The 24,333-nt window shown below is 43.2% G+C and overlaps 1 protein-coding gene across 1 annotated transcript; it reads left to right on the top strand.

The window, feature by feature from the left end:
- Positions 1-286: 286 nt before the first annotated feature.
- Positions 287-23,817, top strand: LOC309555308 (melanin-concentrating hormone receptor 1-like). The gene is made up of 4 exons (XM_082257257.1): positions 287-763; positions 1,313-2,000; positions 13,406-13,957; positions 23,593-23,817. The coding sequence occupies exons 2-4, from the start codon at positions 1,642-1,644 to the stop codon at positions 23,807-23,809; spliced, it is 1,128 nt and encodes a 375-aa protein (XP_082113383.1). The 5' UTR covers positions 287-763; positions 1,313-1,641; the 3' UTR covers positions 23,810-23,817.
- Positions 23,818-24,333: the final 516 nt, after the last annotated feature.

Genomic DNA, 24,333 nt, shown 5'->3' with positions numbered 1-24,333 from the left:
GTTGAAGGTAAATCTAAAGAAAATTGTACAGAAAAGCGTAAGAAAATTGTATAATGTATGGCTAGCCTTAGAGTTTACTTCCTCCCTAAAGATCTAACCAATCATAAAATAAGCCCACAATACCTTTCTCATTCCATGCATGCTACATTATAGCAAAAAGTACTTTTATTTTTTTCATCATTTTTTTTTGATGCAGAACAACAGCACATCTGGATGGAGGCATTTGTAGAGAAGATGAAACAACAGCACTTAATAAAGAATCTGAGCGAGTATAGAATAGAGGAGGCTTAGCTAATGGACCTGCATGAACGGTCGGTGACAAAGAGAAAGGAAACAGAGGGGATCAAAAGAGAGCATAACTGAGAAGGATGGCCAAGAGAGAGATATAGAGAGGAGAGGAAGAACACAAAGCTCTGTGAACAGAGGGAGAGTGGAAGTGACCAGCTGAATCTGAGAATGGACAAGTACAAGTAGAAAGTAGGGGGAAGAGAGACATAACACAATGAACACAAACAGAATGCAAGAGAGGGGATCATGAAAAGCAGGAAAGAGACAGGGTTTATTAGAAGAGGGAGGGGGAGGGAAATATACAGAGGGGTAGATAGAAAAAGATTAGAATGCCCATTTCTTACCTATTAGCCTTCTCTCTCCTTTCTGCTTTCCCTGCAATGCCAAGCAACAAGTCACAGGTAATCGGAGCACAGATATGGTCCTTGTCACATACCTAAATGCAGACACATTCACTGAGGCAGCTATACAGCAGGTAAGTCATTGAGAAACATCTGTATATTATTGCATCAGAGTGTTTGGGTAGAGAATATAAGAAAAATGTTTCATGTGTTTAACAAACAAATATGTAAAATAAATGAGGTGCCTGTGATGTATGGCAGCACCTATATTTCGCTTTCTAGCTTTGCATGCCTGTTTTATAGCTAAATATGCCAGCACTATACTGCAGTGTATTAATGATAATGCAGTACAGCTGCAGAGACTGGATTAGCGTTGCCTGTGCAATGTCATTGGCTTCTATAAAGTGATTATGGCCATAAAGCCAGCTTGTATAAGAAATGACTGTGTATGTCTTATAATAAATGTACCCAGATGTGTGTTGGGTTTGCAGTGTCAGTGGCCACTTATCACTATATATTGTGTCTGCCTGTAAAGTGAGCATATGTATGGTATGTCTATGTGTATGATATCCTGAGTGTGCTGATCTGTGGGTAGGCAATGGTGCAGACTCATACAGGTGTCATGTCTCTGCGTAGGAGTAAGGTGATTAACCATCTATCTGTTTCCTTTATTTCCTTTTCAGGTCTGGCACACTAATGGGAAAATGAGAAGCACAGAATGAATCCGAACCTGTGGAAATGTACAATCAAGGACGGTAGAGAGTAGGCAGTGGAATTCAATGAGAATGAGGGGCTCACTCTGTATGTATGTATGCTTATAGTACTACAGCCAAAAAGGGCTTAAGTCTCATACAGCAAATACACTGCAAGTAACAGTCACATGGGGCAGACTGCACCATAACAGAGGATACGCTTACATTTTAAAAGACATGTGCAGGCAATGGCAAAACTGTATACCATCTGTTAAGACCAGAAAAATCCCATAGTTTTCAAAGAAACTATTTCTGAAAGCATGACACCTTCACTTCCTTGGATGCCTACAACCCTACCCCCTGCCCCTGGGGTTATGTCTCTACGAGGTCCTGGGTGGGGGGTAGTGTATGGGATAATCTGTGGCTGTGGGGTTCTGTGCAATGGACTGGTCCTAGCAGTGCTGCTCAGCTGCCGACACACTCTGGTATCTGACCTGTATGTGGTGAACTTGGCCCTGGCTGACCTACTCTCTTTACTTGGGATGCCCCTTCTTATCCATCAGCTGCTCCATGACAGAGGCTGGGTTTTTGGAGACATCCTGTGTCGTGCTGTGACTGCCCTGGACCTTAACAACCAGATCACAGGCGTTGGCATCATCACTGCTCTCTGTGTGGACAGGTAATTGAGAAAAACAAGAAAGGTGTTTTATTTACATGGAAATTAAGCCTACAGAGATCTGGTGTCCTGAGGTTTAGTCCTCAGGACTTAGGTTTAATGGCGGTACATTGGGCTGTGGCAAAAATTGGACTATGGAATTCCTACAAAGAGAAAGGACGTATGGGTAAAATAAGTTCTTTCTTTTTTCTGTGTCTGAAAGCAGAACTGTCTGTGCTTTCCATTGCATCCATCCACCTGCACTGAAAGAATGAAAAGAAAATCTGATTGGATAATACATAGCTCCTAACTGTCCCTGATTTGAAACAAAGTCCCTCTGTCCCTCTTTCCTTCTCATTTGTCCCTCATTTTGGTCTGATCTATATAGTTGTATATAAAATGCACTTTTTATCTTTCAAAAAGTGTTTCCCAGTGCTAAACCTTTCATCCAATTTCTACATTGCTGCATTTGTAAATCTCAAAAGACAATATAAAGGATTAAGGGATGGGTTTAACCAATCTTTTTTTTTTATAATTTTTTATAATTTTTCAAGGGGCATGACAGGAGGAGTGTCCTGTGCCTCAGGGGCATGGCAGGAGGAGTGTCCTGTGCCTCAGGGGCATGGCAGGAGGAGTGTCCTATGCCTCAGGGGCATGGCAGCAGGAGTGTCCTATGCCTAAGGGGCATGGCAGGAGGAGTGTGCTATGCCTCAGGGGCATGGCAGGAGGAGTGTCCTATGCATCAGGGGCATGGCAGCATGAATGTCCTATGCCTAAGGGTCATGGCAGGAGGAGTGTGCTATGCCTAAGGGGCATGGCAGGAGGAGTGTCCTATGCCTAAGGGACATGGCAGGAGGAGTGTGTTATGCCTAAGGGGCATGCCAGGAGGAGTGTCCTATGCCTAAGGGGCATGGCAGGAGGAGTGTGCTATGCCTAAGGGGCATGGCAGGAGGAGTGGCCTATGCCTAAGGGACATGGCAGGAGGAGTGTGCTATGCCTAAGGGACATGGCAGGAGGAGTGTGCTATGCCTAAGAGGCATGGCAGGAGGAGTTTCCTATGCCTAAGGGGTATGGCAGGAGGAGTGTGCTATGCCTAAGGGGCATGGCAGGAGGAGTGTCCTATGCCTACATACTTTTGCAAATAGGTGTCCCTCATTCCCATTTTAAAAAGTTGAGAGGTATGAGTAATATATGCAGTACAGACATTTCTTCTTTCAGACACAGGAGCCAGACTGTCTTTACTGGAGGCACTGGCGGTAAAAAGGTCAGTTGTGGGCAGGAGATTTTGTTGCTGTTGAAAGATTTTACCTTAAAGTAATACTAAACACACACACTGTTTAATTTACATTGTCCCTTTTATCTCTGTATGTGGATGTGTTGCCACCACATCCCTTTAATCCAGGACACATGAATTACACAGGTTCTGAGTGTATTTATTGTATGTCCTGGTTTAAAGGGATGAGGTGGCAACCCTAATGTGGATGATGGCGCTGTAATTATTTAAATTAAAAAAAAACATCTAAATACCTTTTTCCTAATAAATATACAGCTGTCACATGGCCCGGATCTTTTCCTGCCTGTCTGCAGGGAAACATAAGCAAAATGAAAAAATATCCTTTGCAATACAGAGTAAATTTAAATGATTAATATCAATAAACTGTTTTAAATTTTCATACAATATATATTTGAAATCAAATCATTATTCATTTTTGGCAATACCATGGTGTGGGTGGATTTCTGCCAGTCACAGGCTGTGTCACGCCCCTCCAGCCTGTGCCTTAGAATAAGAGGGAGGTGAAGCCTCTATTAATCTACATGTAATATACTCCCATTGTGTTAAGCTGGTTAGTGGGCATGGAGGAGGAGGAGGGAGGGAGTGGGTTGTCATTTACCACTGTGTATACACCCACATGTGGGACTCTATAGTCACATGGACTGCTCAGATGTGATGGGGAGGAAACGCTCACTAAAAACTGAGCATGGGATAGAGAGCAGCAGGATCAACCAGGTTTTTTGCAGAATACAGAAAAGGAATCTCATAGTGAGTGAGCACAAGCAGCATGTAATACATAATTTATTGATAGTTGTTTATGATATGGGTTTAGTGACACTTTTAAGATTTTAGCAAATGTAGAATGTTGTATGCGTTTGTGACCATTTGTCATAACTGTTTCACATAAGCAAATGTGCTTTAAAAGGTTTACTGTGCTGACTAAAGATACCATTTAAAATCTATATACAATATATCACAATACAGACAACAAATTATATTATTAAAGCACGTGATCCCCAAATCTGACTGCATCCACCATCGGGGTTGTCCTGCCAAAACACTAACAGTGGAGATGAAGTATTAAAGCCTAACTTTACAGCCAAGGAAGCTCCCATCTTAGCCTCTGTTTGATATGCAGTTTCCATGGTGCTGCACACATGATCAATTATGACACCAGCCATTGGAAGCTTGATTGTTTGGTTGAGAGCCTAAGCAAATGTGACAGGTATTCATGGCATGCCTTGAATGGAACTTTTTTGGGAAACAGTTAAAGTGGAATTTTCATCAGAAATGAAGTCCTGCTAGATCACTTCAGGCTGGCCCATTTTGCAGGTATAGCTATGTAAAACATTCAAAATAAGTGTCTATATCAGTGATGGCGAACCTTGGCACCCCAGATCTTTTGGAACTACATTTCCCATGGTGCTCAACTACACTGCAGAGTGCATGAACAAATTATGGGAAATATAGTTCCAAAACATCTGAGGTGCCAAAGTTCGCCATCACTGGTCTATACTGTTTAAAATCCAGTAAAACAATGTTTTACCCTGTTCTGCACATGCTCAGTTGCTCTCCCATTTTAGGCATTTTTCGGCACTGCTGAGTTTGTAGAGGCTGATCTGCTGACAGCCTTAAAAGGAATTAAACCCTCCTATCCTTTACAGCCAAGGACTCTGCTTTTGTTTAACCACTTAAGCCCCGGAGGATTTGGCTGCTGAAAGACCAGGGGGTATTTTGCAATTCGGCACTGCGTGACTTTAACGGACAATTGCGCGGTCATGCGACGCTGTACCTAAACGAATTTGACGTCCTTTTTTTCCCACAAACAGAGCTTTCTTTTGGTGGTCTTTGATCACCTGTGCGATTTTTTTATCATGCGCTATAAACAAAAAAAGAGCGTCAATTTTGCAAAAATAACAATATTTTTCAAATTTTTTTATATGAAATTCCCCCCAAAAAAATGTAAAAATCAAAATTTTTTAACATTTTCGGCCAATTTGTTTTATGCTACATATGTTTGGTAAAAAAAACCCGCAAAAAGCGTATTTTGATTGGTTTGCGCAAAAGTTATTGCGTTTACTAACAAAGGGAAAGATTTTTGTCATTTTTGTTGTTTTTTTTTAACGCGTAATGGCGGCGATCTGCGATTTTTTTGCGGTACTGCGACATTGGGGCGGACAGACCGGACCCTTGACTGACATTTTTGAAACTTTTGGGGTTACCAGTGACATTTGTACAGTAATCAGTGCTATACATATGCACTGTTACTGTAAAATTACACTGGCAGTGAAGGGATTACCTTTATTTGAGAGGGAGGGGCTGTATGTGTCCCTAGGGGCGTGATTCTAACTGTGATTGGCTGTGGCTTGAGCTGTAGGAACAATGATCAACGGTCCTACATAGTAGAACCGTATGATCATTGTTTCTACACAGGGGAGAATGACAGGCAGCTTGTTTACACTAGCCGCCTGCCTTTCTCCCTCTCCCCCGACGATCGCTAAGTGACCGGCGGACATCGGATCCGCCGGTCACACGCGCGGGGGGGGGGTCCGTGACCGCTCGGGAGCGGGGAGCGCGCCTGCGGCGGTGCGCGCTCGCTCCCCAGAGCCTCACAGGCTAGTGACGTACCGATACGTCACTCTGCCTGTGAGGGGCTGACCGCCGCAGTATATGTACTTTCGGCGGTCGGCAAGTGGTTAAACTGCAACTGCCATGGTACTGCACATGTAATCAGGTATGACACCAGCCATTTGATGGTTTGACAGTTTGGTTTAGACACAAGCAAATGTGATAGTTAGCAATCCCGGCTTTCCAGGAATGGAGCTGTTTTTTGAAACCGTTAAATGAATGGGTTTAGTTCCGCTTCATGATTTACTGCTGTTTGGGGGGCTCTGGGCTTCAGCAAAATGGCAGCCTCCAGCAAGAATCAAGTTGTTATGGGTAAAGTTCTGCTTTAAGCTAGTGGGTTTAGTTCAACTTTAGCTTTCCATTCACAGCTAGGAAACAAAATTATTTCCTGCTATCCCATGAGCAATCTTTTTGAACTGAGCAACTTTTAAGCTTATTAGTTGCCTCATAATTTAATGTTCTTTGAGTAGGTTGAGGGTTCGCATTCATAAGCTATTAGTCCAAAATTCACCTTTGCCAGGTTAAAACCCACAGTAAACAATAGCTATGAAAGTATACCTAGAGTAATATTAAGGTTAGTAATCTTTGCCATCTGCTAGTAGTTTCAACCTTTCTCAACCTTTTTTTTTAATCACAGGGAACCCTTGAAATAATCTTCAGGTTTCAGGGAACCCTTAATAAATTATTATATCTAGAATTCACAAATTATTTGCAGGATAAGTATGTTTGTAGATATAGTAAAAAAATGAAAGGATAAAACATGTGGTGTGCCTAGAACAGGTGACAGCCAGAGCAAATATTTTTAATACCCTCCACTTCTATAAGACAGCGTTATTTTAAGTAATAACAAAATCCACCCAGCAGTAATAATAGCCAGAAAAATGAATTGTAGTGTCCTTTTACATTGGTGGTCAATATAGAAGGGCCCCACCAACATTGGTGTTTAGTGAGAGACAGTATGTGCCCTTATACTTTAGTGGTCAATGGAAAATTAAAAGCCCTAGACACTGTTGATTAGTGGAAGAAGGGCGCCTTAGCCTGGAGTCAGTTATAAAGGAAAACCCTGTTACACCGGTAGCAGCTACAAGGGCATACAAATTAAGGGAAGAAAATCCAGGCCGTTGCAGCCTTGGGACCTAGCGGAATCACCAACCGATGCAAAGCAATGTCAAGGTGAACACATTTCAGGGAGAAGGGGGTAATTTGTGCTGGGGCCCATTTATTCTTGGGGGGGGGGGATTTTTGCTTGGAGAAAGAAAAAATTGTTTGACCCCTGTTCTCTGGTTGTTACTTATTTTTGACCCCTGTATCCTGTTTATTTCTTATTTTTCACCCCTACACTCTGTGTATTACATTTTCTTGACTCCTGCGCTCTGTGCATCATTTATTTTTGACCCCTGTGCACTGTGCCTTACATACTCCTGTACTCCTGCGCCTTTAATATCTTTGAACACTGCACACTGTCCTTACATACCTCTGACTCCTGCACCCTGTGCCTTACATATCCTTGCACTCTGTGCCACACATACTCCTAAACCCATTCACTCTGTGTCTTATATACTTCTGACCCCTGCACACTGTGATTTACATACTCCTGTACTCCTGCCCCCTGCGCCTTTAATATCTTTGAACACTGCACTCTGTGCCTTATGTACCTCTGACGCCTGCACACCATGCCTTACATACCCCTGCACTCTGTGCCACACTTACTCCTGACCCCTTCACTCTGTGTCTTATATACACCTGAACACTGTGCCCTACATACTTCTGTACTCATGCACCTTTAATATCTTTGAACACTGCACACTGTGCCTTACATACCCCTGCCCTCTGTGCCACACACACTTCCTACTCCTTCACTCTGTGTCTTATATATTCCTGACCCCTGCACACTGTGCCTGACGTACCTCTGACCCCTGCACACTGTGCCTTATATACCCCTGCACTTTGTGTCACACATACTCCTGACCCCTTCACTCTGTGTCTTATATACTCCTGACCCCTGCACACTGTGCCTTGCATACCTCTGACCCCTGCACACTGTGCCTTACATATCCCTGCACACTGTGCCACACATACTCAAGACCCCTTCACTCTGTGTCTTATATACTCCTGACCCCTGCACACTGTGCCTTACATACTCCTGTACTCCTGCCCCCTGCGCCTTTATTATCTTTGAACACTGCACACTGTGCCTTACATACCTCTGACCCCTGCACACTGTGCCTTACATACCACTGCATTCTGTGCCACACATACTCCTGACCTCTTCACTCTGTGTCTTATATACTCCTGACCCCTTCACTCTGTGTCTTATATACTCCTGACCCCTGCACACTGTGCCTTGCATACCTCTGACCCCTGCACACTGTGCCTTACATATCCCTGCACACTGTGCCACACATACTCAAGACCCCTTCACTCTGTGTCTTATATACTCCTGACCCCTGCACACTGTGCCTTACATACTCCTGTACTCCTGCCCCCTGCGCCTTTATTATCTTTGAACACTGCACACTGTGCCTTACATACCTCTGACCCCTGCACACTGTGCCTTACATACCACTGCATTCTGTGCCACACATACTCCTGACCTCTTCACTCTGTGTCTTATATACTCCTGACTCCTGAACACTGTTCCTTACATACTCTTGCGCCCTGCACACTGTGCTGTACATACTGTATAGTACCTCTGGCCCTTGCACACTACGCCTTACATACAGTACCTCTGCCCCCTACACATTGTGCAGTAGATACTTCTGACCCGTGCCTTACATACCTCTGACCCCCCCCCCCTTACATTTTCCTGACCTCTGTGCCTTGTGCATTTTGTACCCCTGTCCCCTCCACTCTGTGGTTTACATACCCCTGCACTCTGTATGCTACATTGTAAAGTATATATACAGAATGTACTTCAGCACAGTGTTCATAGTTTAAACAGATTCTGTCTGCCAAGAGTTCAGATATACAAATATGGAGTAACTGTCAGAAGGCAGCTGACAGCTACGTGTGCCACTTGTACTACTTGCAGACCCTTTGTGTAAGCTATATAATGGCTGTCTTTGAACATTATCGGGTGGTAGAAAATGTATTGTGTATACATTTGGGAATTCAAAAAGTACAAGCTGTTATTCTTTTTTTTTCTGTCAGATTTGATACAAAGGAACTACAGTGTCCTTTAATGAAATCAAGGGTGCTATTCACATGTAAAAAATGCATTTCAGATAACTCTGGTTTTGAAAAGCAACTGAAGTTTATAATACAGGTTCATAAATGTCACTGATGTCTTTTATTCAGGAATATTACTTTTTTAGGATTTATATTTTAGGCTTAAATGTTCGTTAAGCTGTCTGTCCATATGTTTGTGATGCACAGAATGAATTCTAGAAATAGATCCCCTGTGGATAAGGGATAATTTGAAGACTGTGGTTTCTTCTGAGTCATGACATAACTAAAATTGGGGACCGATCTGGTTTGCACTTTATTTGCAAGGGAAGGAGGAGACAATGGCCTTTATATGAAGAGCAGTATACAACCTCCTACAAGAAAAGGTACTGAAGAACTGGCAGAGACTCTTAGTTGCCCTAGAAACAAACAAATGAAGGAGAAGGAGACATTAATAAGGGGTGACCTATATGATTACTGTATAAAATGTAGGGAAAGGTAACAAAGCTCCTGGAGGTCTATTAAGGACATTTTATTGGTGAAAACTATGAAGTATTAGATCATGGGTTTAAAAAATAAGAAGCATACTAAATAAGTACTTTTAGTGTTACTTTTCTATCACCGTTCTGAAAAAATGGTGCAATTATGTGCAATATTTTCTTCTGGCAACCCCAATTGTGAGATTTAAAGTGGAACTTCACTCTCTCAATCCACACTGACTATTTTAATTCCTTATGCTGCTAGCATTAGTAAATTGATAGGGAAAAATGATTCTAGGACAATATCCCCCCGGACAATATCCCCCGGACAATATCCCCCCTGGACAACATCCCCCCAGACAAAATCCCCCCTGGACATCATCCTCCCGGACAATATCCTCCCTGGACAACATCCCCCCGAACAAAATCCCCCCTGGACAACATCCCCCCGGACAATATCCTCCCTGGACAACATCCCCGGACAAAATCCCCCCTGGACAACATCCCCCCGGACAATATCCTCCCTGGACAATATCCCCCCTCCAACCCTAACCCTATGTCCAGGGGGATTTTTTCCGGGGGGATATTGTCCCGGGGGATATTGCCCGGGGGATGTTGTCCCGGGGGGATATTATCTGGGGGGATATTGTCCCGGGGGGATTATGTCCAGGGGGATATTGTCCAGGGGGATATTGTCCAGGGGGATATTGTCCTGATACCGGGAAAAATATCATGATTACATGCTTTAAACTTTAAAGCGTAACTCCACTTTTGTTGAGAAAAAAAAACATAACCCTGATCTCTGTGGGTGATCTCTGTGCATTGCAGGGATTTTAACAAACTTTGTTGCAGATTCCTACCTTTTGTTATTCTGAAGAAATCCCTGTTTATTCCTCTGTGCTGAGCGGGTGTAATAGGAGTGGTTTCATAATTATCTGTCAGCTGTGGCAGCTGCAGGGCTCTAATGAGGAAAGCTGCTGGGTCTTCCCCCCCTTTAGATGTGCTCCTATTGGGAGTATCACACCAAAAATGACATTCTTGTTGCAGGGGATGCCAGAAATCTGACTTGTATCTTAGTGCAGACTTCTGGGAAAATTGGTGAGCCAATCACACAAACAGGAAATTATGTTTCTGGGGTGTGGTCAGAACACATTCTGTGTACAGAATAGCTCCAGGTAGCCATATTACATTGCATTTTCAGAAAATTACAAAAGATGCAGGTTGAAAAGGAAAGGTCATTTTTAATAACATTCAATTACAATATGATTTGTGTCGCAATTGTATAGGCTATATTGTTTTTTCTTTATTTGATGATTTTTTTCCCCACGAAAGTGGAGTTACCCTTTAAGCTTTATTTACTTCCTCGTTTCCAGACCTAGGCAAATGATACCATGCATTACAGAAATCTTTAGGAGGGAAGGATGGACCTGAGCTAAGGGCAGAAGAATTCCAGGAAGTAAATGTTACAGTAATCAATTGCCCTTACTCAAGATGGCCATTGCCAGAAATGCTGCAGGGGTGCTTTGCAAAGTGATTTCTCAGCAAAATAAAGCACAGAGACAAGGATGGATGAGGGAGTTTGCTTTGAATATTAAACATTAATTAAATATTTTGGTTTATGGTGCTCAGTGTAGTTCTGCTTTAAGGTATACATTGAGCCTGGTGGGATTCTTTGGGTAACCATTGTGTGTGCATTGCTTTGACTTAAAAAATATGTAGTCTGGGCCCTTGCATTAAAATTCTCAGGTTGTTCTTCCAGATCCTGTAGCAAACCTAGGGAACAGGCCTCACTAATAGAAACCACTGATCAACATTAAACAGTGCTTTGGTAAATGAGTCTGTAAGGAGGAGTTGAACATTTAAAGTATAACTAAACCCAAGAACACAAATATTAATAAATTAAAGCCAGTCGTCATATGTGGTGACTGTATACATTTTCATTTCTCAGTCTAAGAACATTGTTTGCAAGTACAGAAAATATTTGTTGATCTTACCGGACATACAGCAGCCTTGTGATTTCATGTGAGAAGAACTGGAAGCAATCTACTAATGCTATTATCACAAAACAAACAAAGATTTACCAGCATGTTTACCAGCTAGCCAACAGCCCAATTGACCATGTCAAAAAATTCACATTGAAAACAGGGGGTTTTGTTTGCACACATTTGCAAATATATGGGTAAGCCGCAGTGCCTACGTCAAGGCTCCTTTGTGTACCGCGGTCCTAACCAATTTCCTAATTTTCAGTGTCTCCCAAGTCGAAGGAAAAATAGCAAGGGATGGATTAAGGGCAGGTTTGCCTGGAGGAAGCCCACCCCTTCTTAATGGCACAGGGAAACTGGGGGCGTCCAGCAAGAGCACAATGGCAGGCTGAAGGAATCCAGTGCATCCCCACCGCAAATTCAACCAACTCTACAAAAAGCGGCATCCACCCCAACCTACATCTAGCCTTTGCAGCAATATGCACATGGAAGGGCAACGCACATCACAAACAAACAAAGATTTCCCAGCACATTTGCCAGCTAGCCTACAAAACAATCAAACTGACCCTGTCTAACAATTCACGTTAAAAACAGAGTATTTTGTTTGCACACATTTGCAAATATATACGTAAGCCGCAGTGTCTACATCAAAGCTCCTCTTTGTACTGCTGTCCTAACTCTATCATTTTTAGAGCCAAGTGGATAGATTAAGAGCAGGTTTGCCTGGAGGGAGCCCATCTCTCCCAAAAAGCACAGGGATGCACAGGACACCTAGCAAGAGCACAATGGCAGGCTTAAGGCACTACTAATCCTATCACCAGTGGCGGCTGGTGCTCTATGGGTCGGGGGCCTTAGACGGACCTGACCATGGACCACACCAGCACCAGCCCGCACACCATACCCCCCCCCCCCCTCGGTCGCCGGCTCACTCACCCTGTGCTGCCCCTGGACTGACATGTGGAGGAGGGGGGCGGCGGCGGCTTCCCCCTCAGTTTCCTCTGTGTCCCCCTTCGTTGGTCGGGCTTCCCCTGCGTCTCCTCCCTCCTCCTCCTTCGCCAATAGGATGGCTTCTCCTTTTGGCCAATTGGGAAATGGGTCTCAGGACCCACTTCCTGAATGGCCAGGAGTAGAATCCGTGTGACAATAGCGAATATTCATTCGCTATTGTCACATAACTGGGTGGGCTCAGGGTGCAGTGCTCTGTGCCCCGAACCCACCCTTTTTTGAAGCCTATTAGAGTCTCTGGCTCTAATCACATGCTTCAAAAAAAAAAAATCCCCCCATTGAAATCCATGCGTCCGGCACCCTGCATGTAGATTAGAGGGCCAAACGCATGGTTCGGGGGGGGGGGGGGGCAACGCCCCTGCGCCCCTAATTTACGGGCCTCCACTGCCTATCACCCCAAGTGTAATGGAAATCAACAAAGGCAGACAAGTTTGAAATTCAGGGACAGGAAGTATGTTATTTGTAGGAATATCAAAAAAAGGATAGGAAGGGGGAAAAAAACAAAAAAATAAAAGGAATGCAGGCACCTCATCAAAGGACTAGTAAGCTACAATCTAGTAAATTTGTTTTTGGGTGTAGAAATGCAGTCATTGTTTGTGCTTTAAATAAACGCTGAACCACAATTTATTCATGTTTCCATGTGGTATTATCATCTTATCTCTGTAAGATATTTTTCTTTACTTGAATTGCCATAAAAAATTGCTTGATAATTGTCTGTTTTAGTACAGATTTGACACCTGTTTAATAAAAAAAAGGAGACAAAGTTGAATCCAGGGAATATTATTTTTAATTTTGCCCATCAAGTATGAAAACATTAATGAGTAATAGTAAAGAATGTAAACCAATAACATGAAATATTCATAACAGAATTATGTTTTTTCTCTTGTCTCTTGGCAGATACGTGGCAGTGGTGCACTCAGCCACCATGGGCCAGCGACGGAGTGTACGCTGTACGTGGATAGTTACTGGCTGTGTTTGGCTATGCTCGCTCCTCCTCAGCACACCGGCCCTCCTCTACTCTGGAGTGCAATGGGGAGATGGAGTGGCATTGTGCGTTCTTGATCTTCCTGGAGCTCCTCCATCGCTATATTGGTACACATTAATGCACAGTCTCTTGACTTTCCTCTTGCCATTGTCAGTCATTGTAGTATTGTATTCCCTCACCCTTCATCATCTTTCTAGAGTTATGAGGAGAGTTCAAAGGGCTCCATCTCAGCGCAGCCGCAGAGTCACCAGGATGGCTCTGGCTATTGTTGCTGCATTCCTTTTTTGCTGGGCTCCTTTCCATGCAGTGCAGCTGGTCAATCTTTTCTCCAGTGGGCCTCCTTCAATCTCTACCTTCTACCTCAATCAAGCTGCTATTTGCCTGGGCTATGCTCACAGCTGTGTCAGCCCTCTGCTGGTCATCTGCTGCACTGAGGGCTTTCGGGAGAGGTTGCCTCATGCCCGGTAAGTATGATTTGCATTAATAATCATTTACATTTGTATCCCCATCATTTGACGGCGAGCAGTTGGGAAGTGGTTAAAAGGATTTTAACAAACTTTGTTGCAGATTCCTATGTTTTGGTATTCTGAAGAAATCCCAGTGTTTGTCTGTATCCATGTGGAAAAGTGAGTCTAAGGCCCCTTTCACACAGGCGGACCGTTCAGATCTGTTCGTTTTTTTTTGGCGAATCTGAACGGTCCCCCCATGCATTCCTATGGGGCATCGGATGGCAGCGGAGACATGTCCGCTGACATCCGACCCGATTCGATCCGTCAAATCTATTTTCCATCCGTCCAGCGGATCGGATGAGAACAGACCGACGGTCCGTTCCCATCCGATTTCCCCCATAGAGATGCATGGGGAACTGAGAGCAGTGTCTCTGCACACAGCGCGGAGACACAGCTGTCCTCCTGATGCTCAGCGGGGGATCGGCGGCTCGGTCCCCCTCTGAGAAAAACGGAATCCGTCCAACGGACGCATAGTGTGAAAGGGGCCTAATGGGAGTGATTTCTTAATTATCCCATGTCCAGTGTTCATGAGCCCTAAGAGCCGGTTCACACTACTCCGACTTGTCAGGCAACTTGGTCGCCTGACAAGTACCTCCCAATGCTGTGCAATGGAACCGGTCTAATCAGAGCGACTCAAGTCGCTCCGACTTAGAAAAAGGTTCCTGCACTATTTTTTGGCAAAGTTGGAGCGACTTGCATTGACTTCTATTATGAGAAGCCGTTTGCAAGCCGCGATGAAGTCGCGCTGCATGGGCGACTTTGAGTCGGATTAGTGTGGACCGGCTCTAATTGTACAAGCTGAAGTTAGAAGCTGATTGGCTACCATACACAGCTGCACCAGATCCTGCACTTCCATTATTAGTAAATCAACCCCAGTGTGCTTAAAAGAGATGTATGGGAATGTTTTTTTTTTGTTTTTTTTAGGTTTAGGCCTCATGCACACTGGACATTTTTACAGCGGCTGTTTTTGGCATCAGACATTTTTTTTTGCAGCCAGTAAACTCACCAACATATTATCCTATGTGTCCATGCACACATAGGCTCTTATCAGCAGTTTTTGGCAGGGGCGTTTTCTTGCTGTAAAAAACCCAGAACTAGTGGGGTTTCAGAGGCATTTTTCAGCTGTAAAAATGCTCTAACTCTGATATAAGCTTAAAAACGTTTTTGAGCCTTACGTTTTTGTGGGAATATAGTTTTGCAAAAAAAAGGTCATAAACGCTACTGCAAAAAAGCTAAAAAATTCCTTCTACAGCTACAGCTTTCTACTTATGTTTTGATAACTTCCATTGTGCATGAGGCATTATACTTACCTAGGTGGATGCAGCGTCGATCCGATGCTGCATCTGTCCCCCGGCGCCTCTACACTAGGGTTGCCACATAATCCCTTTAAACCAGGACACATAAGGCACTAAAGCCCCGTACACACGTACCGATCGTCGGCATACAAACGTTCGTCTTTTCTCCCCAGGATGTCGGTGTCTGTTGAAAAGTGCAAAGACTGCCCAAGAATTTTGTCCGCCGACTGCAGAAGTGATGTCATGTAATGGTTAACTTTCCCTGTGTTTTTTCTTTTCTGAGCATGCCCAGTCTTGCAAATCTGCGGTCTGTCGGCAGAATTCTGTACTGACTGGCGAACAATCGTCCGTTCTGGTGTCGGCATACAAAAATTTAAATGCTTGCAAGAAAGACTCTTGTCCGCAGAATGTGCGCAGACAGCTGTCGGAGGCACCATACTAACAAGCGTACAATCGGCAGATCTTTCGTCCGCCGACGTTTGTATGCCGACGATCGGTACGTGTGTACGTGCCTTAAGTGAGTTTAAATACCACCTTAATCAGCCACAGAACCTGTGTAATTAATGTGTCCTGGTTTAAAGGGATGAGGTGGCAACCCTACTCTACACTAAGAACCGAGCGATGGAACACCACTGATCGCTCGGTTCCGACAGATCCCTGAGCAGAGAGATGGTGACTGTAATTCAGCAGATCTCTGCTCTGCCCCCTCCTCACTCACTGGAGCGATGAGCTGTGGAGGGGTGGGGAGCAACCAGCTCAGGCTCTCAGCGGCCCACTGAGAGGCTGAGCCGGGTGTCAGGCCAGGCACCTGGCGGATCTTGACTTCCATTGTCTTGATAACGCGGTGCCTGGACTGACTTCTGTGACTTCATCAGAGAGTGGACTTCATTCCGCTCTCTTGCTAAAAACGGGTCACATGAGTACAGAACAAACTGCACTCCTGTGATCTATAGGAGATGTACAGCCAAGCAAGTTTTGTCTGTACATCTCCTTTAAGCTGATAACACAACAAACAATTATAATTTCTCATGATTATATTGAACACACCCAATAAAAATTCACAGTGATGGGGGAAAAAGTTAGTGAACCTATAGACTAATTACTTTAACAAAAGCTAATTGGAGTCAGTATTTGCACACCTGAAGTCTAATTAATGAAATGAGTATGGAGGTGTGGTCCAGAGCTACTTTGATTGATAAAAGGCATTCAGACATTTTAAGATTGCTGTTCATAGGAAGCATAAGCTGATTTGAACCATGCTTAGCAAAAAAGAAATCTCTGAAGACATACGTTTAAGAGTAGTTGATCTGCATAAGACTGGAAAGAGATACAAAGCAATCTCAAAGTTTTTAGGTGTCCATCAGTCGACAGTTAGACAAATTGTCTTTAAACAGAGACAGTTTAGTACTGTGGGTACTCTTCCTACAAGTGGATGCCCAGCCAAGATAACTCCCAAGGCACAATGCAGAATCCTCAATGATCTAAAGAAAAAAAACACAAGTAACAGCTAAAGGCTGGAAGACATCACTGGAACTAACAAACATCCCTGTTTATGAATCCATATGTAAGTCTTTAAATGGGCAGAATACCATGAAGGAAGCTGTTGCTCTTCAAGAAAAACATTGCCACACGCATTAAGCTTCCCAAAGAGCACCTTGGCAAACTGCAATGCTGCTGGGAAATGTTTTGTGGAGTCATGAAACAAATTTTGAACGGTTTGGAAAAAATACTTATGTATGAAGTAAAAAGGGTATAGCTTACCAACATCAAAACATCACCCCAACAGTGAAGTATGGTGGAGGAAACATCATGCTTTGGATTGCTTTGCTGCCTCAGGGCCTGGACCACTTGCCATTAGAGATGGGACGAACACCTCCCTTTTCGGTTCGCAGCAGAACTCCCGAACAGGGGAAATGTTTTAACCTGAACGGTGAACCCCACTGAAGTCTATGGGAGCCGAACAGAAAAAATCAAAAGTGCCCATTTTGAAGGCTTATATGCAAGTCATTGGCCATAAAAGAGGTATTGTTGGGGTAATGTTTTGATGTTGGTAAGCTGTACCCTTTGTGCTTCATACATAGTGTTGTGTATTTTTCCCAAACAGTTCAAAATTTGATGTTGGATGAGAAGGCCTGGCTTGCAGTCTCTGGTGTACTTCATCTCAAAGGTGTTCTGTCAGGTTGAGGTCAGGACTCTTTGCAGGCCATTCAAGTTCCTCCACCCCAAACTCGCTCATCTATGTCTTTTTGGACTTTTTTTTGTGCACTGGTGCAAAGTCATGTTGGAACAGGAAGGGGCCACCCCCAAACTGTTTCCACAGCATAATAATCCCCCCTCCACCAAATGATTTGGTCCAGTACACAAAGCAAGGTACATATAGACATGGATGAGCGAGTTTGGGGTGGAGGAACTTGACTGGCCTGTACAGAGTTCTGACTTAAACCCCGATAGAACACCTTTGGGATGAATTAGAGCGGAGACTGCAAACCAGGCCTTCTCGTCCGACATCAGTGCCTGACCTCACAAATGCGCTTCAGGAAGAATGGTGCAAACATTCCCATAGACACACTCCTAAACCTTGTGGACAGCCTTTTTAGAAGAGTTTAAACTTCCTAGCGGTATTCCCGAGTGTGACTTGGGGTAAGATTTTAGAGCCAAAAGCGGTAACCCCGAGTCACACTCGGGGTAGCGCTAGGAAGATCGCTGGATGCTGGAAGAGGTTTTACTTACCTTTTCTCCGGGATCCAGCGAAGAATGCGAGCGGTATGCGGCGGCGGAGCTCTCTCCCGATCGTCTGCAAGCCCCGGCTTCCGTCTCCGGCGACGTGACGTCCGCCGGGGGGTGGAACCGGCGGCAAATTCGAATGTAAAACACACCAAACACACTGATACCGTTCAAAATAAAAAAAAATCACATTACATTGCCTCCCAGTGCCCTTTCCTGCAGTTTTACTGTACTTTTTATGTATATATATATGTATGTATATATATATATATATATATATATATACACGTATATATATATATATATATATATATATATATATATACACGTATTCATATACATATACATAATTCTTGTGAATGAGCAGCCCAAACCAATTGTATACATAATATATATATATATATATATATATATATATATACGTATATATATATATATATATATATACTGTATTTTCTGGCGTATAAGACTACTTTTGAACCTCAAAAAAATCCCCCAAAAATGGGGGGTCGTCTTATACGCCGAGTATAATATCTCCAAGGTAACCTAGGTATAATAATTACCGGTAGATGTAATCTCTCAAGACACTGGCTGTGTGGGAATCCTCTACTGGGATACCGTATGTACCGTAGCTTCGGCTACATACAGTATACCGCGCTGAGCCAATCAGGGAGAGCGATGTATTCTATTATTGAATGCAAAGCCTGCTCAGATTGGCGGAGTAACATCAGCCCGCCTCTCTGACTCTGCCAATCCGAGCAGGCTTTGCATTCAATAATAGAATACATCGCTCACTGTGATTGGCTCAGCGCAGTATACTGTATGTAGCCGAAGCTACAGTACATACGGTATACCGGTACAGGATTCCCGCACAGCCAGCGTCTTGAGATTACATCTACTGGTAATACTTAGGGTACCTTGGAGATATTATGAGAGATTACATGTATTACAGTACTAGGGTACCTTGGAGATCTATGAGAAATCTGATGTTTTTCAATGGTGTTGCCTTGCTTCGGAAGGGGGGTAGTCTTATAAGGCGAGTATAGCCCAAAACCTATATTTTAACTTGAAAATTAGGGGGTCGTCTTATACGCTCAGTCGTCTTATACGCCGGAAAATACGGTATATATATATATATATATATATATATATATATATATATATATATATATATAATATGTATACAGTTGGTTTGGGCTGCTCATTCACAAGAATTACATGCAAAATAATGGTACCGCTTTCAGCACCTAAAATCCAAAAGAATCATACCGCCAGGGAGGTTAAGCTGTTATAGCTGCAAAGGGTGGGCCAACTCAATATTGAACCCTACGAACTAAGACTGGGAAGCCATTAAAGTTCATGTGCATGTAAATGTGTCCCAATACTTTATATATATATACAGTATCTCACAAAAGTGAGTACATCCCTAAGTAAATATGTCCAAATTAGGCCAAATTAGCCATTTTCTCTCCCCGGTGTCATGTGACTCGTTAGTGTTACAAGGTCTCAGGTGTGAATGGGGAGCAGGTGTGTTAAATTTGGTGTTATTGCTCTCACTCTCTCTTACTGGTCATCGGAAGTTCAACATGGCACCTCATGGCAAAGAACTCTCTGAGGATCTGAAAAAAAGAATTGCTGCTCTGCATAAAGATGGCCTAGGCTATAAGAAGATTGCCAAGACCCTGAAACTGAGCTGCAGCACAGTGGACAAAAACATTCAGCGGTTTAACAGGACAGGTTCCACTGAGAACAGGCCTCTCCATGGTCGACCAAAGAAGTTGAGTGCTCATGCTCAGCATCATATCCAGAGGTTGTCTTTGGGAAATAGACATATGAGTGCTGCCAGCATTGCTGCAGAGGTTGAAGGGGAAGGGGTCAGCTTGCCAGTAGGAAGCCTCTTCTAAAGATGATGCACAAGAAAGCCAGCAAACTGTTTTCTGAAGACAAGCAGACTAAAGACATGGATTACTGGAACCATGTCCTGTGGTCTGATGAGACCAAGAAAAATGTATTTGGTTCAGATGGTGCCAAGTGTGTTTTGCAGCAACCAGGTGAGGAGTACAAAGACAAGTGTGTCTTGCCTACAGTCAAGCATGGTGTTGGGAATGTCATGGTCTGTGGCTGCATGAGTGCTGCCAGCACTGGGGAGCTACAGTTCATTGAGGGAACCATAAATGCCAACATGTACTGTGACATATTGAAACAGAGCATTGTCCCCTCCCAACATTACAACGACCCCAAGCACACCTCCAAGACGACCACTGCCTTGCTAAAGAAGCTGGGGGTAAAGGTTATGGACTGGCCAAGCATGTCTACAGACCTAAACCCTACTGAGCATCTGTGGGACATCCTCAAACGGAAGGTGGAGGAGCGCAAGGTCTCTAACATCCACCAGCTCCGTGATGTCGTCATGGAGGAGTGGAATAGGACTCCAGTGGCAACCTGTGAAGCTCTGGTGAACTCCATGCCCAAAAGGGTTAAGGCAGTGCTGGAAAATAATGGTGGCCACACAAAATATTGACACTTTGGGCCCAATTTGGACATGTTCACATAGGGGTGTACTCATTTTTGTTGCCAGCGGTTTAGACATTAATGGCTGTGTGTTGAGTTATTATGAGGGGAGAGCAAATTTACACTGTTATACAAGCTGTACACTCACTACTTTACATTGTAGCAAAGTGTCATTTCTTCAGTGTTGTCACATGAAAAGATATCATAAAATATTTACGAAAATGTGAGGGGTGTACTCACTTTTGTGAGATACTGTACATCTGCTATTACTGCATATACCTGAACTGCAAAGCTTTCAATTAACCTTGGCCTGTCGTGCTAATATCCACTTCATTGATTACTGACTGGCTGTTTTCCTATTCACCCTCATAAAATACTGCATATCCAGGGAAACAGGAGAAATGGCAATTCAAATACCAAATGCAAACACAGAACTGAAAGCCCCAGGAAGGGTAACATCTAAATAACAATATCTTAAACTAACCACTTGAGTCACTGGGCCTTTTTCTCCATTACAGTGTATTTCCACTTTTGCAGCCAAATTGGGTTAACGCCTACTTTATATTTGTTACATCTCCCCATTTACAAAGCATACCTTTAAAAAATATTTTAAAATGGCAGTTTACCTTTTTTAGATGTTCTTCTCTGCAAATTCCAACAATGTAAAATCCTACTAGTTCTCTTTGTTTATGAGGACGCAGAGAGCTGTGTTTGCCATAATTATTCTTGTCTGTACTGAAACCACAAATGTCATTGATTGTAAATGAGATTTTAACATTACCTGTTTTAGCAAAGGGTTAAAAAGTTAAAAGCATCTTAATGGGAACTGGATTTAGATCATCATTGGGACAGATCACAGTGGTTTCTTGAGATATTCTTGCAGACAGCCATGACAACTTCTCCTTAGGCTCCATTTACACCTGAGCGTATCATTTTCAGGTGTTTTTTTTTTTTTTTTTTTCAGGTGTGGTTTTTTTTTGCCTTTTTTGAGGCGTTTTTTGGGGCTTTTTTTCAGGCGTTTTTTGCAGGTGTTTGGAGGTAGGCATTGACATCTAACAAAAACGCTTGTAATATGCCAAAAAAGAAGCTCATGTACTTTTTTTAGCTTCAAGCGACAAAACTCTCAGATGTGAACAGGGGGCCATTGAAATAAATAGGATTTTGCTTGTTGGGCGTTTTGAGACTTCAGAGCTGAACGTTTTATGAGCTAAAATACGCTCAGGTATGAACAGGGCCTAAAAGACATCTAAAAAGAAACATATAAAAAAAACTTTTTAGGTATGCTGTGTGAATAGGAACACCTATGCTTTGGTTCTGCACCATTTACCTTTAACCACTTAAGCCCCGGAGGATTTGGCTGCTGAAGGACCAGGGCCTATTTTGCGATTCGGCACTGCGTGACTTTAATGGACAATTGCGCAGTCGTGCGACGCTGTACCCTAATTATATTGACGTCCTTTTTTTTTCTTTTGGTGGTATTTGATCACCTGTGCGATTTTTATTTTTTGCTCTATAAACAAAAAAAGAGCGTCAATTTTGAAAAATAACATTATTTTTCACATTTTTGTATATGAAATTCCCCCCAAAAAATGTAAAAATCAAAATGTTTTAACATTTTAGGCCAATTTGTTTTCTGCTACATATTTTTGGTAAAAAAAAATCGCAATAAGCGTATTTTGATTGGTTTGCGCAAAAGTTATTGCGTTTACTAACTAAGGGAAAGATTTATGTCATTTTTATTGTTTTTTTTTTAAACTAGTAATGGCGGCGATCTGCAATTTTTTTTGCAGGACTGTGACATTGCGGAGGACAGATTGGACCCCTGACTGACATTTTTGGGGGTACCAGTGACATTAATACAGTAATCAGTGCTATAAATATGCACTGTTACTGTAAAAATGACACTGGCAGGGAAGGGGTTAACTTTATTAGTGATCAAGGGGTTAAGTGTGTCCCTAGGGGCGTGATTCTAACTGTAAAGGGGCGTGGCTTGTGATGTAACCACAGAGACATACGATCCTACATAGCAGGATCGTATGATCTCTGCAGTTACATCAGGGAGAATGACAGACGGCTTTGTTTACATTAGCCGCCTGCCTTTTTCCCTCTCCAATGGGAGATCGCGAGTGGCCGGCGGACATCGGAGCTGCCGGTCACTCGTGCGGGGATGCCCGTGAACGAGCGGGAGCGCGCCTCCGGCGGCGCGTGCTCGCCCCCTACAGGCTCCTGGGTGAGCGATGTAGTACTACGTCGCTTTGCCCAGGAGGGGCTGACTGCCGCAGTAAATATACTGTGGGCGGTCGGCAAGTGGTTAAGCATTTGTAGTCTACCCTAATATATTAAAGTATATCGCTTTATTTGGGATAGATAGGGCTTTCATTTGATAGCAGATTTGAATACATCGATTTTTTTATTTCCTATGCAGTTTGGAAAAAGATAATTTCCCAAAGCAACTTTGAAAAAATTTGCATATCCACAGATATTTACCCCAAAATAAAACCAACAAAGTCTACTTTTTCAAACTATATCACATGTGTGTGAATTTTATGTAGTGCAGCAGAATGGTAAAGCTCAAAGTATACATTTGAGTTTTTCTTTAAGAGAGACTTTATAACTACAGCTACATCTACTGTCTCCCACCCTCATTCTAAGATGATTCTATCTACCCTGTAAAAGAAAAGATGTCTATTTTTACTTATTCTGTAGCTGCTCTGGTCTAGCACTGGCTAGAGAAGGCACAGCCAACAATGGCTGCCCCATAGTTAGTCTATGGGTGACGTCATCACCTAGGCTCTGCATCCATTCTTGCTGCCTCTCCTCTACACTGAAGCTGGCGCTGGGACCCAATCATGTGTCCGGACCAGAACCGCCTCAGAATAGCTAAGTATAGGCCTCTATATAAGTCAGGCATTGCCACTGCAGTTAGCTGACCTTTAGGTAGGCTGTAGGGTAAGACTCTATAATGTAAAAGGTCATGCATGTGTATCTTGTAACTCAACACAACTTGTTTTAGTGTTTCAGATGCCACAATTGTTTATCTCTGCTTCATTTTATTTACAGCTGTTGCCGTTTCCTTTTTCGTCGGTGGGCAGGATTCTGGCCAATTTCAGCCTTACCCCACCATGCACCAACTTCTGCTGTTAACAGTCCACCTCTTGATGGATTGTGCACCCCTCAGCATCGAAGAAGGACAATACATTTGGAGACCCCACCATGTTCCATCACTGAAAGTACAAGGATCAGTCTGGGAGTAAGGGATGAGAGCAGCATTTTATGATCAGCACACAGATAGGTGCTACAGATCCTCACATATATTTTCCCCCGGGAAATAACACAAAGCATTCAATCAAATTCCAGGTATCAATTTTCCAGTACAATTTACACAAGGGAGGCTGATTTTGAAGTGCTGGACAAGGATTAGCTGTGCATTAATTGTTTTATTGTATTTTAAAGTGTTTAAACCAATATTATTGGTGTAAAATGTTGCAAACAACTTGTGTTCCAGTGAACTGTCCTCTCAGGTTTATTGTTCCTGGAATTAAAGTTGAAGTGTTTTATTTGGTTTAAAGGGCAACTCCAAGCAAAAAGCAAAATGGGCCAATAGCTGCTGCAAAGAACTGGCAGCTCCCACTCACCTACAGAGGACAGCTGTTCACATGGCCAGCATTCATAGCTGGCACTGTCTATTTGGGCAGGACATACTGTCATGTCAGCTGGCCTAAAAGGGTATTTCAACAAAAGTATAAACAGACAGCAAGTATGCATAGGCTGATTCATTAAAAGATGACATGAGAAAATAAG

This window comes from Pelophylax lessonae, assembly GCF_965119305.1.
Source record: "Pelophylax lessonae genome assembly, chromosome: 4".
Lineage (NCBI taxonomy): Eukaryota > Metazoa > Chordata > Amphibia > Anura > Ranidae > Pelophylax > Pelophylax lessonae.
This window is presented reverse-complemented; position numbering and strand designations above follow the sequence as displayed.

What these genes read in the sequence shown, in the direction of transcription:
- LOC309555308 (XM_082257257.1), top strand. Translation starts at nt 1,642, where the DNA reads ATGACACCTTCACTTCCTTGGATGCCTACAACCCTACCCCCTGCCCCT. An exon ending in ACTGCTCTCTGTGTGGACAG is followed by an intron (nt 2,001 to 13,405) that starts GTAATTGAGAAA and finishes GTCTCTTGGCAG; the next exon opens with ATACGTGGCAGTGGTGCACT. An exon ending in GAGAGGTTGCCTCATGCCCG is followed by an intron (nt 13,958 to 23,592) that starts GTAAGTATGATT and finishes TTTTATTTACAG; the next exon opens with CTGTTGCCGTTTCCTTTTTC.